General features: G+C 44.8%; 1 protein-coding gene and 1 long non-coding RNA gene across 2 annotated transcripts in view; both read left to right on the top strand.

Annotated features, from left to right (window-relative positions):
- The window catches only part of LOC121402155, a 197,212-nt gene that overhangs the window by 73,886 nt on the left and 111,212 nt on the right, over nt 1–12,114 (top strand). The window lies entirely within an intron of this gene.
- On the top strand, nt 7,971–11,886 carry mex3b.S (mex-3 RNA binding family member B S homeolog). Its single transcript, NM_001097747.1, is given in 2 exon segments — nt 7,971–8,469; nt 9,225–11,886. Coding segments are annotated over 2 exon segments (1,524 nt in total). The 5' UTR covers nt 7,971–8,234; the 3' UTR covers nt 10,514–11,886.

The following is a 12,114-nucleotide window of genomic DNA, read 5'->3' as shown; positions in this document are numbered from 1 at the left end:
TTCACTTAAAATGTCCCAAGAGGCTTAATGAATACTTTTATTTCGACTGTATTTCTTCTACCAAGCCTCCCCCCCCCTTGGGGCCAGCCAGAGACTACATCACCAGAAAAAAAAATAAGAGTCCGTCAGATTTTTACTTTGAGTTTGTTGCTGGTACAGCTTCTCATGGCTCCATACTTGGGAATAAGGCCTCTAATATATTATGACTAAAACATGATAGAAAGCAAAGGTATAGATTTGATAATATCATAGCTTCTAAGTAAGGTTTCTATTTTTCAGTGAACTGCATTTGTATATTCTCAAGGTTGCAAATATCTGCAATGTATTTTATGTATATTATGCACTCAGACGGCTGTCTCATGAATATGCTATAGTATACATATTGTTTAACACAAGTTTGTAAATGTTACTAAGTGTTATTGTAAAGTTATAGAGCATACAAACATCTGCTAGTGTGAGATTCAAATCTAACCTCCACTGTTTTGAAAAAAAAAAAAATAGGACAATTGCTGCCCTCTGCTACTGATTGCCACGGAAGTCTAGACAACACAGACTTTGTTCACCAGTGATTTAAAAATATCATTACCACAAAGACGGCTTGTGAACTACTAGCCATGCCTGATCACCACTGCCTTTAGGCCACATTCTGTCTAAAGAGGTCATTATTAATTGAAAAAGGTCACTTGATTAATAGCATCCAGCCCAGTAGCAAGTGGGAAAAATAAATTAAGTACTTTAACAAATAACTTGAGTTGACTTGCAGTGTTTATAATCTTAGTAGGGAAATTAGTAGGGAAATTTGTGCATCCACAATATGGACTCCCCTGCAGCCCCTTTACCCACAGGGTCTTACAAAGTACAGTGCCCCATGTAAGTTGAATTAGAGTTAGTATGATTAGATACAGTACAGCATGTACAGCAACACTCTCATCCATTGGCTTCTAAGCCTAGGGCCCGCCTAGGTGGATCTCATTCTGCAGAGAAATGCAGGCCAAGAATCTGTTCCGCTGCTACTGTACTAATCTATGTGCCTGTACCCAGAACCATTGTCTCCACTTGGGTGCAGACAGACACAGCAGACATCAGCTGTGAAATGTGAACTCTTGCTGTTATTTGTTGTATGCCTGTACCCGAGCAGAGACAATGTCTTGGCCTGCATTTCTCCGCAGAATGAGATCCAGCTGCAATGGAGGAGCGGATTCTAGACCTGCGTATCTGCCTAGTCTGGCTGTAGTCTAAGGACAATATTGCCACCAGGGAGGTACAAGCACTAGGGGTCCATAAAAATAATATTGAGAAACATTTAGTGTAACAATAGGGATTTGTAACTGTAACAAGGGAGCTATTGGAAAAACAGCGGCCCTGTCACTTACAAGTGCTGAATATATGAACTAGCACAATCAAATTCAGTTGGTTGCACCAAAGTTGAAACATCCTGTAACTTCTATTTGACTGAGGGTGTCGGATTTCACACTTGGGACTCTCATTGAAATTTAAAAGAGCCGAGTGTATGTGAGTGCCACTTTAATGACCTGAGCACTCACGCGGTGTCTGTATTGTGAATGAACCCTTAGCTTTACTAACATTAACAAGACACTATTGAGCTCCCCAGTTCTTTGCAGGCCTTAATTTATTAAATGCTGCTACACTTTTTTTATTTTTAAAATCAAGTCCCCACAACTTGCTAGCTGTTATGGACTATGTTTGTAATAAAACATTTTTCATCAATATAACTTATAGCACTTTGCCCCACTCTATCTCCTGGGCCCTCAAAGCATTTGCCACTGTATGCCAACCAATAATGTATATTTCAGGACTTCCTTACTGATACAACAAAGGAGCAGTGAGCAGTTTAGGGGGTCTGTTACTCTCCATTCACACTATGTTCCGGTGCTGTGGTTATAACTTCAGAGTGGCAACTCTTGCTTAGCCTAAAAGACTAAGGGGCAGATGCATTAAGGGTCGAATATCGAGGGTTAATCAACCCTCGATATTTGACTGGGGAATGAAAATCCTTCGACTTTGAATATCGAAGTCGAAGGATTTTGTGCAAATACTTCGATCGAACGATCGAACGAATAATCGTTCGATCGAACGATTAAATCCTTTGAATCGTTCGTTTTAATCCAACGATCGAAGGATTATCCTTCGACCAAAAAAAGTTAGCCAAGCCTATGGGGACCTTCCCCATAGGCTAACATTGAGTTCGGTAGCTTTAAGGTGGCGAACTAGGGGGTCGGAGTTTTTTCTTAAAGAGACAGTACTTCGACTATCGAATGGTCGAATAGTCGAACGATTTTTAGTTCGAATCATTCGATTCGAAGTCGAAGTCGTGGTCGAAGTAGCCCATTCAATGGTCGAAGTAGCCAAAAAAAAACTTCGAAATTCGAAGCATTTTTTCTTCTATTCCTTCACTCGAACTTAATGAATGGGCCCCTAAGCATTAGAGCCATTGACCTAATATGTTTGTATTTCAGCCTCAGAAATTCTGGTGCAATAATGTGTGTTTGGCAGTAATTTGTCTAACTAATCTATATAGGTCTGTAACCACAAGGATGGGGGGGGGAACAGATCTATTTTTCGTCCACAATCATTCATTTGGGTAGAGCAGGGCAGCTTGATGCTGCTACAACCTTCCCACAGTGGTCAATCACCATGAGACTTTTGCCCATCTGGCAACTTGAGCATTGTCCTAGATCCCAATGGCTTCTTACAGCCTTTTCATAGAAAAAACAAAACAAAAAGTTTTTACTATATTATCTGTTAACCATAAACTGTCAGTAGTCTACCAATTGTGTTAAATAATTATTATGGCTCAAGAGGACGAATGATGAATTTACATATATGCTATAAAATTTGTATGGTACGTTAAGAAGACATTTATTTGCATCACTAAAATCCTAAAGGGGGTGAAAAAAAAATTTAAATTTCCAATTTATTCTGTAATTAACTATTGCAAGCAATATGTCACTTCCTTACTATTATCTGCTCTTTTGATTCTTACTATTGAAACAATATTGCAGAAGTCAGCTGAAAACAGGCCTGCAAAAGAAGCATGAGAAATTAAGTCTTAAAGGAGAAGGAAAGCTCCAAGACAGTTTGCCAAGAAATTAGCCACAATAGTGCAAGCTAGAACGCAATATTTATTCTGCAGAATGCTTTACCATACCTGAGTAAACAGCTCTAGACACTGTCTCTGTTTGTTTAGGATAGAAGCTGCCATTTAAGCTTGGTGTGACATCACTTCCTGCCTGAGTCTCTCCCTGCTCACTTACAGCTCTGAGCTCAGATTACAGCAGGGATGGGAGGAGGGAGGGGGAGAGAAGCAAACTGAGCATGCTCAAGGCCGTGCCCTGGAGATTTATGCTGAAAACAGGAAGTCTGATACAGATGCCCATGTGTACACAATAGAAGGAAAGAAATGCTGTGTTTCTTTTGACAGAGGACTCAGAGCAGCATTACTTTGAGGGTTTACTGGTGTATTTATAAAGACCTTTCTGATAAAGCTTACTTAATTTTAGCCTTTCCTTCTCCTTTAAGGAGAGCTGGGATATTGTTTCATGGGTCAGATCCAGTAGTATGGAAAGGGAGTGACCAATTTGCAAAGTGGGAAATGGAATCTTGAGGAGAGCCAGGCCCGGATTTGTGGAAAGGCCACCTAGGCCCGGGCCTAGGGCAGCAGGATTTTAGGGGGGTGGCATGCTGCCCAACCACACCCAAATTGGTTCAAAATGGGGGTTGCTCTGGAGATACAACCATTTTTTAAAAAAAAATTTCCCGTGCACCAATCCCTATTGCTCCGGTCCAGATGATAAAAGGGGAGGGGAAAGGGCGACGAACGGCAGTGCTATTAAAGGGATTAAAAAAAAAAGTACAAAATTAATTTGAAGAGATATTAATAAATTGTTAATAACACAATGTACTGACAATTTAAATAAAATGTTTATTAGTGTTGCCATATGATATGGTATAAAAAAAACAAAAAAAAAAACAATTAAGATATATACCTCCTTCAACGTCTTTAGAACTAAAATCAAAAACTAACTCTGGGAGCACCTGGATAACACTTGAACTGGCCCTCATATGACAGTGTTACACACTGTAAACTACAGCACTTTTATAGCCCTCCGAATTGTGTCTGCAAATTACCCTCCCATTTAGACTGTAATCCCTACGGGGCAGGGCCCTCCATCCTTTTGTCACCTTGACACTGAGCACTTAATCTGTATTGTAATTATATTTGATATTTATTTGAATTGTATTTCTAATTGTATTTCTAATAATGGACTTATTGTTACTTATTGCAGTGACCCCTTGTTTGTTACTACTAATTTATTGCTTTGCTGTACAGTGCTTTGCCCTCAAGGCGCGCTATACAAATAAAAATATACATATATACATACATAACAGTACACCTGCATAATGCCAGCTATTGCCAGTCAAATTAGACACAATGACACCTGACAAGTAGGGGATTAAAATAAAAAAGAAACAGCATTTATAAATGATATCACTTAGGATTCAAAAAAACAATTATGCAAAAAAGTATTAAACTGTAAAAGTTCGGTGATTCCTGATTAGTTCTATCCCAGCCTGAGACCAACCTGGGCTGCTGTGTTGTGCTGATGTATATCCCTGCACCTGACCCATCATTGATATCACTGGAGGGGTTGGACCAGGGAGAGCATGAGTAAATAAGTAAACACTGCAATGTCATTAGTAGGGCTGGGTCGAATGGAGAGGTAAGAGAGGGGTTGGACTGGCACTGAATAGGTCCTCCCATCCACCTCTGGGGTAAATTGGTCAACTTGACCCGCTCATGACTACTGTAGAGTTCTTTCAAGTGAAAAGGAAAAAGTTTGATGCCAGCATACCGGCTTCGGAATCATCCCTGTAAAGTACAGCCATTATATTTCATGTGTTTATCTGCCACATCCCTGAACATGATTTCAGCTCTGCCAGACACTACCTAGGTACTAGGTATATTTGGTGCTTTTTGAATTGGGTGCACATTACACAGAGCAGGAGAGAGGCCTGTTACTGCTGGTAACCAGGTGAGGGGGACAAAATAGGGCGACTCAAAAATAGGGATGCACGGAATCCACTATTTTGGATTCGGCCGAACCCCTGAATCCTTTGTGAAAGATTCGGCCGAATACCAAACCAAATCCGAACCCTAATTTGCATATGCATATTAGGGGTGGGAAGGGGAAAAAGATTTTACTACCTTGTTTTGTGACGAAAAGTCACACGATTTCCCTCCCCACCCCTAATTTGCATATGCAAATTAGGATTCGGTTCGGCCGGGCAGAAGGATTCGGCTGAATCTGAATCCTGTTGAAAAAGGCCGAATCCCGGATTCGGTGCATCCCTACTCAAAAAAGTAATATGAGTTGGCATGTCTGAGATGTCAGCTCATGTGGTAGATAGGGGCGGCTGGTAGGCACCAAATGTTTATAATGTAGTTTCATATTAACGTATTTAAATTTTCATGAGTTTGCCCTTGTGCAAAATGCATGTCAAAAATACACCGTTACACAATATATCCCTTTGCCTGGTATTATAGAGGTCATCTGCACACTGCAATCACAGTGAATATACTGTTCCCGTTAACAAAGTGGATGTTTGCTAGAAGCCTGAGCATTGCTAATGTACTGGACATGTGTTGTCTAAGTCCCTGGGGGAAACAATGGTTTCAGACTCAAAATGCACCATTCTGCACTAGGAATGGACTTATTTAAGCACCAGCAATAACACTCAGGCTGTAGGATATACAAGCAGGACACTGAGCATTCGAATACTGCATATACTGTATACAATAAATTATTGGCAGGTGCTTGGGCGTGCTCTTTGTTTGGGGATTTGGAGACGGTCCCTTAATTGCTTCACCTCCACCTCAACTCTTGTGGTTTTTGACATCACACAGTAATGTTCTGGCCGTGAAGGCTCATTTGATGGTGTTGGGAAGCCATCTGTTTATCCTTAGCAATAATAAATGCTCCTGGCTCATCAGCTAACAGGTTACCACATGTTGTTTTAACTACGGAAATCAAACAAACAGCATATTTGTAAGTGCAGTGAGGACGGGGAGCGTATGACCTCTCCAGTTCTTGCTGACTTGCAACTTATTATTTGGTCGGCTGAGGGTGGCGGGAGTTGGTTGTGGTGCTACAGACATAACGGTGTCTTTTGTTGTCTGCCACACACTGGTGATGTTCACACAAAGCAATAGCAAGTGCACCACCTCTACTATCAAGTGCTGCTCCACCTGCAACCTTCACATTGGCTCCAGCAGCTCACAGCACAACATGCCTCCTCCAGGGCCATCATCACATCTGTTCCCCTAATCCATTGTGAGAACAGTTTCCATCTTTTAACATTTTAGCTGTGTCAGGATTTCTAGGATTGGTGGGGAAGCCAAAAGAAAAATGTATGTGTATTAGTGTAAAATGTGGGGCTATAGCAAGGCAGAGTAATAAACAAAAGGCAGGAGATGCAGAGTAACTAGGACAGGGAGAGTTTTGTCCTTTGCTTCCAATTAGTTTAGCCTTGCAGCAATTAACAGGGGGTAGCAGGTCACCAGCCAGCCCTCCACTTCTGAACATCCGGAGGAAATGGCGAGTCCCTGCAATAAACACCAGAAGAGTGGACAGATACCTGTAAAATGGTGCATCTATTTGCATTGCAGACTGCCAACAAAAACATCCATTCATATTCAGGGGGGAGCGTGTTCTATGGGCAGGGTGTGGCGGGACTGATTGGGAGAGAATCAGGGGCAGAATGAATGCAATAGACCCCTTTATCCACACGTCATATGCGGGAGACCCAGGGCTACAGAACAAAGAGCGCCTCGCTCAATGGGATCCTCACATGTCTGGGCATATCCCCCCCTTCACCGGACATTATGGAAGGGTCCTACTCGGAGTCTAGTACACGATTCCTTGCTCTAAGTCGCACCGTAGTGATAATAAAGTGATAGTCTAAAGCTGCGGGAAACTGCCGGGCCAGTTAATTAAAGGCACAGTCAACTGTAACAATTAAACCAAAGTGTATTGAATCCCTGATAATAAAATCGTTTCCTCATATGGGGGGTGGGATAAAAAAAACGTTTTTGAGGTGAAAATCATGGATATTAGTTCAAAGACCCGTTTTTGAGGTGAAAATCGTGGATATTAGTTCAAAGACCCGTTTTTGAGGTGTAAATCATGGATATTTAACTTTGCTGATTTGGGAAGCACATCCCCGAATGTCTTTTGTCCAGCTGCAGCTCAGCGCTCTTATGGCGGGGATTATTATAGTTTTTGGTTCATAGATTTATTTTCCACCACAATACAATATTGGCAACATCTAGAGAACTACAGTTCCCAGCTTCCTGCCTGTAGTTTTGAGAGGAAAGTTGCTTGACTACAGGAACATCATTGGGGCATGTTCTGAGCGGGCGGCAGGCACTTTTGCTGTGTTTACGTTGCACTGCAGTTTGCTGGGAGCACGCGAGCTCTCGGCAGACAAAGAAAAGCGCAAGCTGAAGGTGTGCGGCTCCGCCAGCTGCTGAGAAAGTGCTTTGGGCTGTGCGGCCAATAGGAATGGAAGATTGGGGCGGAACATTCCATCATTTGACAGGGGTTTGAGGTGCCACAATGTTGGGGGCAAAGGACACCCCTCAGCTTCAGACCACGCTCCGCTATATCAAGTTTCTATTGTTCTTCACGAGACAACAAAGAAAGGAAGATTTTTTTTGTATTCCTTTCCCTGCTGAAGGGGCGGACAGAGGGGGGGTGTTGCAGACGTTCTAACTCCGCCCCGTATCAGTTGTTCGGCCAATAGAGGCGACCGAGCTCAGTGTCAGTCCCTTTGTGCTGTCAAGCCTTGCTCGTGACGTCACGGCCCTCTTATTCCCCCCTCTAGTGCCGTCTGGCTGCAGTGGCTCAGACAGGAGGGGAGGAAAACGCTGAGTGAGCCGGGGAGGGGCTCCTTAAAGAAACGCTAGTACCTCTACGAGTCGGGGAGCTGCGCCTTAGTCCCGAGGAGACCCCATTTTCGATTGCACTGAACTCTCAGTCAGCAGCATCCAATACTCAGGGGTAACGGAAGGAACACAAGCCCCTAATAAATTGCCGTTCCCCGTCAGCCACCCTCCCCTGATTCTCTCCTTAGTGCCGGCCACCTCGCTTTGTCTTTGTGTCTGTACGTAGCACTGAGGTGAGCTGAGTGGGGGGTGAGACGGCAGCCTGACCATGCCCAGCTCGCTCTTTGCAGACATGGAGAGGAATGGGAGCGGAGGAGGAGGAGGCGAGACCCTGGATGACCAGCGGGCCCTCCAAATTGCCCTCGACCAGCTCTCGCTTCTGGGACTGGACAATGACGAGAGCGCCATGTACGACAACGAGCCGCGGAAGAAAAGCATCAACATGACGGAATGTGTGCAGGTTCCCAGCTCGGAGCATGTGGCGGAGATCGTCGGCAGACAAGGTGAGCAGCTGCGGGGGAATGCTGGGGCGGAGGGGTCTGGCCAGACAAAGGAGTGAACACCTTGGGCGCTCAGGCTGGGGCAGAACTACAACTCTCACAATCCATGGGACAGGCTATTGCAAGTGGTCTGCTGAGGATTGTGTTTCCGCAGCATCTGGACTGCCCCTTCCTTTGTCTATTCCTTAAAACTGTGTTGCCCTTCCAGTACAGTGACTGGCGCTGAGTGGCGTCAATGGAATGGCTGCTACAGTGTCTGTGATAATGTCTTAACTTGTGCCAGTCAGGGATGTATCTGCTGCTGCCCCCGTGCCACTGTGTGACCGTTTGTGTGTTACAGTATTTGTGTGTGTGTGTGTGTAGCAGTGTGTGTGTGTGTGTGTGACAGTCAGGGATGTATCTGCTGCTGCCCCTGTGCCAGTGTGTGACTGTGTTACAGTTTGTGTGTTACCGTGTTTGTGTGTGTGACTGTGTGTGTACCAGTATGTGTTACAGTTTGTGTGTGTGTGTTACAGTTTGTGTGTTACAGTGTTTGTGACTGTGTGTGTACCAGTGTGTGTTACAGTTTGTGTGTGTGTGACAGTGTGTGTGAGTTTGTGTGACAGTGAGGGATGTATCTGCTACAGCCCTGGTGCCAGTGTGTGTGTGTGACAGTGTCTGATGGCCATGTGGCGGCTGTTATTGTGTGAATGAATGGTGTGGCCCTTCTTCTGTGCGTACCCCACTAACGGACGCTCCATTGTGTCTCCCCCTCCCAGGCTGCAAGATCAAAGCTCTGCGGGCCAAGACCAACACATACATCAAGACCCCGGTGCGCGGGGAGGAGCCAGTCTTTGTTGTGACTGGGAGGAAAGAAGATGTGGCCTTGGCCCGAAGAGAGATCATCTCAGCTGCTGAGCACTTCTCAATGATCCGAGCCTCTCGCAACAAGAACGCGGCGGCGCTGAACGGGGGCTCGGTGCCCGCCCCTCCAAATCTTCCCGGGCAGACCACCATCCAGGTGCGGGTTCCTTATCGAGTGGTGGGGCTGGTGGTGGGACCCAAAGGCGCTACCATTAAGCGGATCCAGCAGCAGACCCACACGTACATCGTGACCCCGAGCAGGGACAAGGAGCCTGTGTTCGAGGTGACAGGAATGCCAGAGAATGTGGACCGAGCCCGGGAGGAGATTGAGGCTCATATCGCTGTGCGCACGGGCGGACTCATTGAGGTGGCGGATGAGAATGATTTCCACGCCAATGGCACTGATGTGGGCTTTGATTTGCACGGCAGCCTGTGGAGCAAATCCAACCAAAGCTCAGGCAGCCGCAAGGCTTTATCTAACTATCGCAATGACAGCTCCAGCTCCCTGGGCAGCGCCTCCACCGACTCTTACTTTGGGGGCACCAGGATGGCAGATTACAGCCCGCCCAGCCCCGACCTCAGCTACACCAACAATAACAATAATAACAACGGCAATGGATATGTGTACAGCACCGGCATCTCCCCCGACTGCACTGACCTGGCCTTTGAGTCCGGATTTGACCCTGCCCCTGCCCCGCCGCCTTCTGCCTATACCTGGTCCCAACTGGAGCGCAGCACTGGCAGTGCCCCCTACCATAACAATGCCAACGGGATCCTGCTCAATCAGAGGAGGCTCAATGGAGTGGGCTGCACCACTGCCCCCAGGCTCTCGCCACCCCTGCACACATGCAATGGACTGTCCGAGCATCCGTTAGCACGCCGGGTGCGCAGTGACCCTGGGGGTGGTTTGAGCTACTCTGCTTACAGCAACATGGCCTGCGACTCCTCTTCATCATCGTCCTCTTCCTCCAGCAGCAGCAGCAGCTCTTCCTCCTCCAGCTCGTCTTCCTCTTCATCCGGCATGAGGAGAAAGGGCAGCCGTGAATGCTCCATCTGCTTTGAGAGTGAGGTGATCGCTGCCTTGGTCCCTTGTGGGCACAACCTGTTCTGCATGGAGTGTGCCAACCGCATCTGTGAGAAGAACCAGCCCCAGTGCCCAGTGTGCCATGCAGGGGTCACCCAGGCCATCCGCATCTTCTCCTAAATCCTTCCCTCCATCTCCAGGAAACGGGCCAGTGAGCAGCTACATTCCCACTTGTATGGTGCCATACACCTGTGTATATACCCTACACGGATCCTTTAATATATTAATATATTGTAATATATTAATATTCAGATAATATATATATTTAGATTTGTGTTTTTATTTCTTATTCTGTGTCCATCAATGCTGTACCACCCTGGTTATTACTTGCTTAAATCTATTTAATACCTTCTAGCATAACTTAATGCCATGCTATTATTTCTTAAAGGGGCAGGGGATGTTGAGGCGCAAATGTCTCTGTAACTTCATGTGAGCTGATGCCCTCCTGCTCTTGAACTACTGCTCCCACTGCCCCTAGGGTTGTTGGAATGTGGTTAGTTCTAGTACAACAGCAGCAGGGCCAGGGGTTCAGTTATACACTAATTCATGTTATTGCCTTTATCAGATGGTTATCATGGAATGGGCAAAAGGAATGCCCAGCCTGTTACCCTCCTGCAGCCGTTGAGTTATGTCACCCAGCATCACTTTCCCCTCATGTTACAGCTTCATCTCAATTACCAAATACTGTCTGGGACAGTTAAAGGGTCCCAAGCTAGAATTCCTCTCTGTAGTGATCTGCTTTGGCAAAATGTGGTGCAGGCACTTGATTTAAGTACCCGCCTCCTTTATTGTTGTACCCACCCCCCAGCGTCATTATGTAAATAGCTTACAGCGCCACTTTCAAATGCGCCTTTTTCTAGAAGCAATATTCATTTGCACATCTGCTCTTCTGCGTTTGTTACATTGAGATCACTGGGTCTTCCTTGGCATCCAAACAGGACATATTGCTACATGGCTATTTAACCCTTTATAGCTGGTGGGTGGTCACCTAGGCATTCATTGGATTATAAGCACCCCCATTTGCCTTGAAGCGGCTAAATAATGATGTTGGGACATCGGATCTCACAGATTTTATTATTTTCTTTTTTTGGGGAAAAAACATACTTTGGCAAGTGGGAATGTGGCTACAAAGCTGCAGTATCTGCACGTTAATGATTATTATTTCATCCCTTCTTAATGGAAATTGCAGGCTACTTTTCCATAATCACATATATCGTAAGCTTGGGGAGAATATAAGTGACATTTATTGCATGCTCTTAATACGAACAACAACATCCTGGTTGCAGAAGCATTTGTTTCACTCTGCACTTGATGTTATCGTTCCTTTTAATCCGATTAAGTACTTCTGATAGCAGGCTTCTAGCATACAATATGTGCCCCTCTTAGCTAGTCACTGGCCAAATGCTTATGAGAAGCGGAGAGATACTTTTATGACGATACACGGCTAATATTGCTTTTTTTTTCCCCTGACCTTTTCCAGTGAAAAAAAAAAACCATGATACTGCAGCTTTAACAAAGTGATATTAAATTGTATCATATCTTCTATAAATATATATCTATAAATATAAAATGTGTTTTAAAGATGAAACTGCATTGATACAGATTGAAGTATTTTATTCTTTTTTGACTTGAAAAATTATATTTCATATTGCAAAGATGTTTACAAGTATTTTAATTTAAGTTCAGTGAACTTTTTCTTTTGTAGCTGGGTTAAAATCTTT

Source organism: Xenopus laevis, chromosome 3S (genome assembly GCF_017654675.1).
Source record: "Xenopus laevis strain J_2021 chromosome 3S, Xenopus_laevis_v10.1, whole genome shotgun sequence".
Classification (NCBI taxonomy): domain Eukaryota; kingdom Metazoa; phylum Chordata; class Amphibia; order Anura; family Pipidae; genus Xenopus; species Xenopus laevis.
The sequence above is the reverse complement of the archived record's forward strand: the minus strand, read 5'-3'. Positions and strand labels throughout refer to the sequence as shown.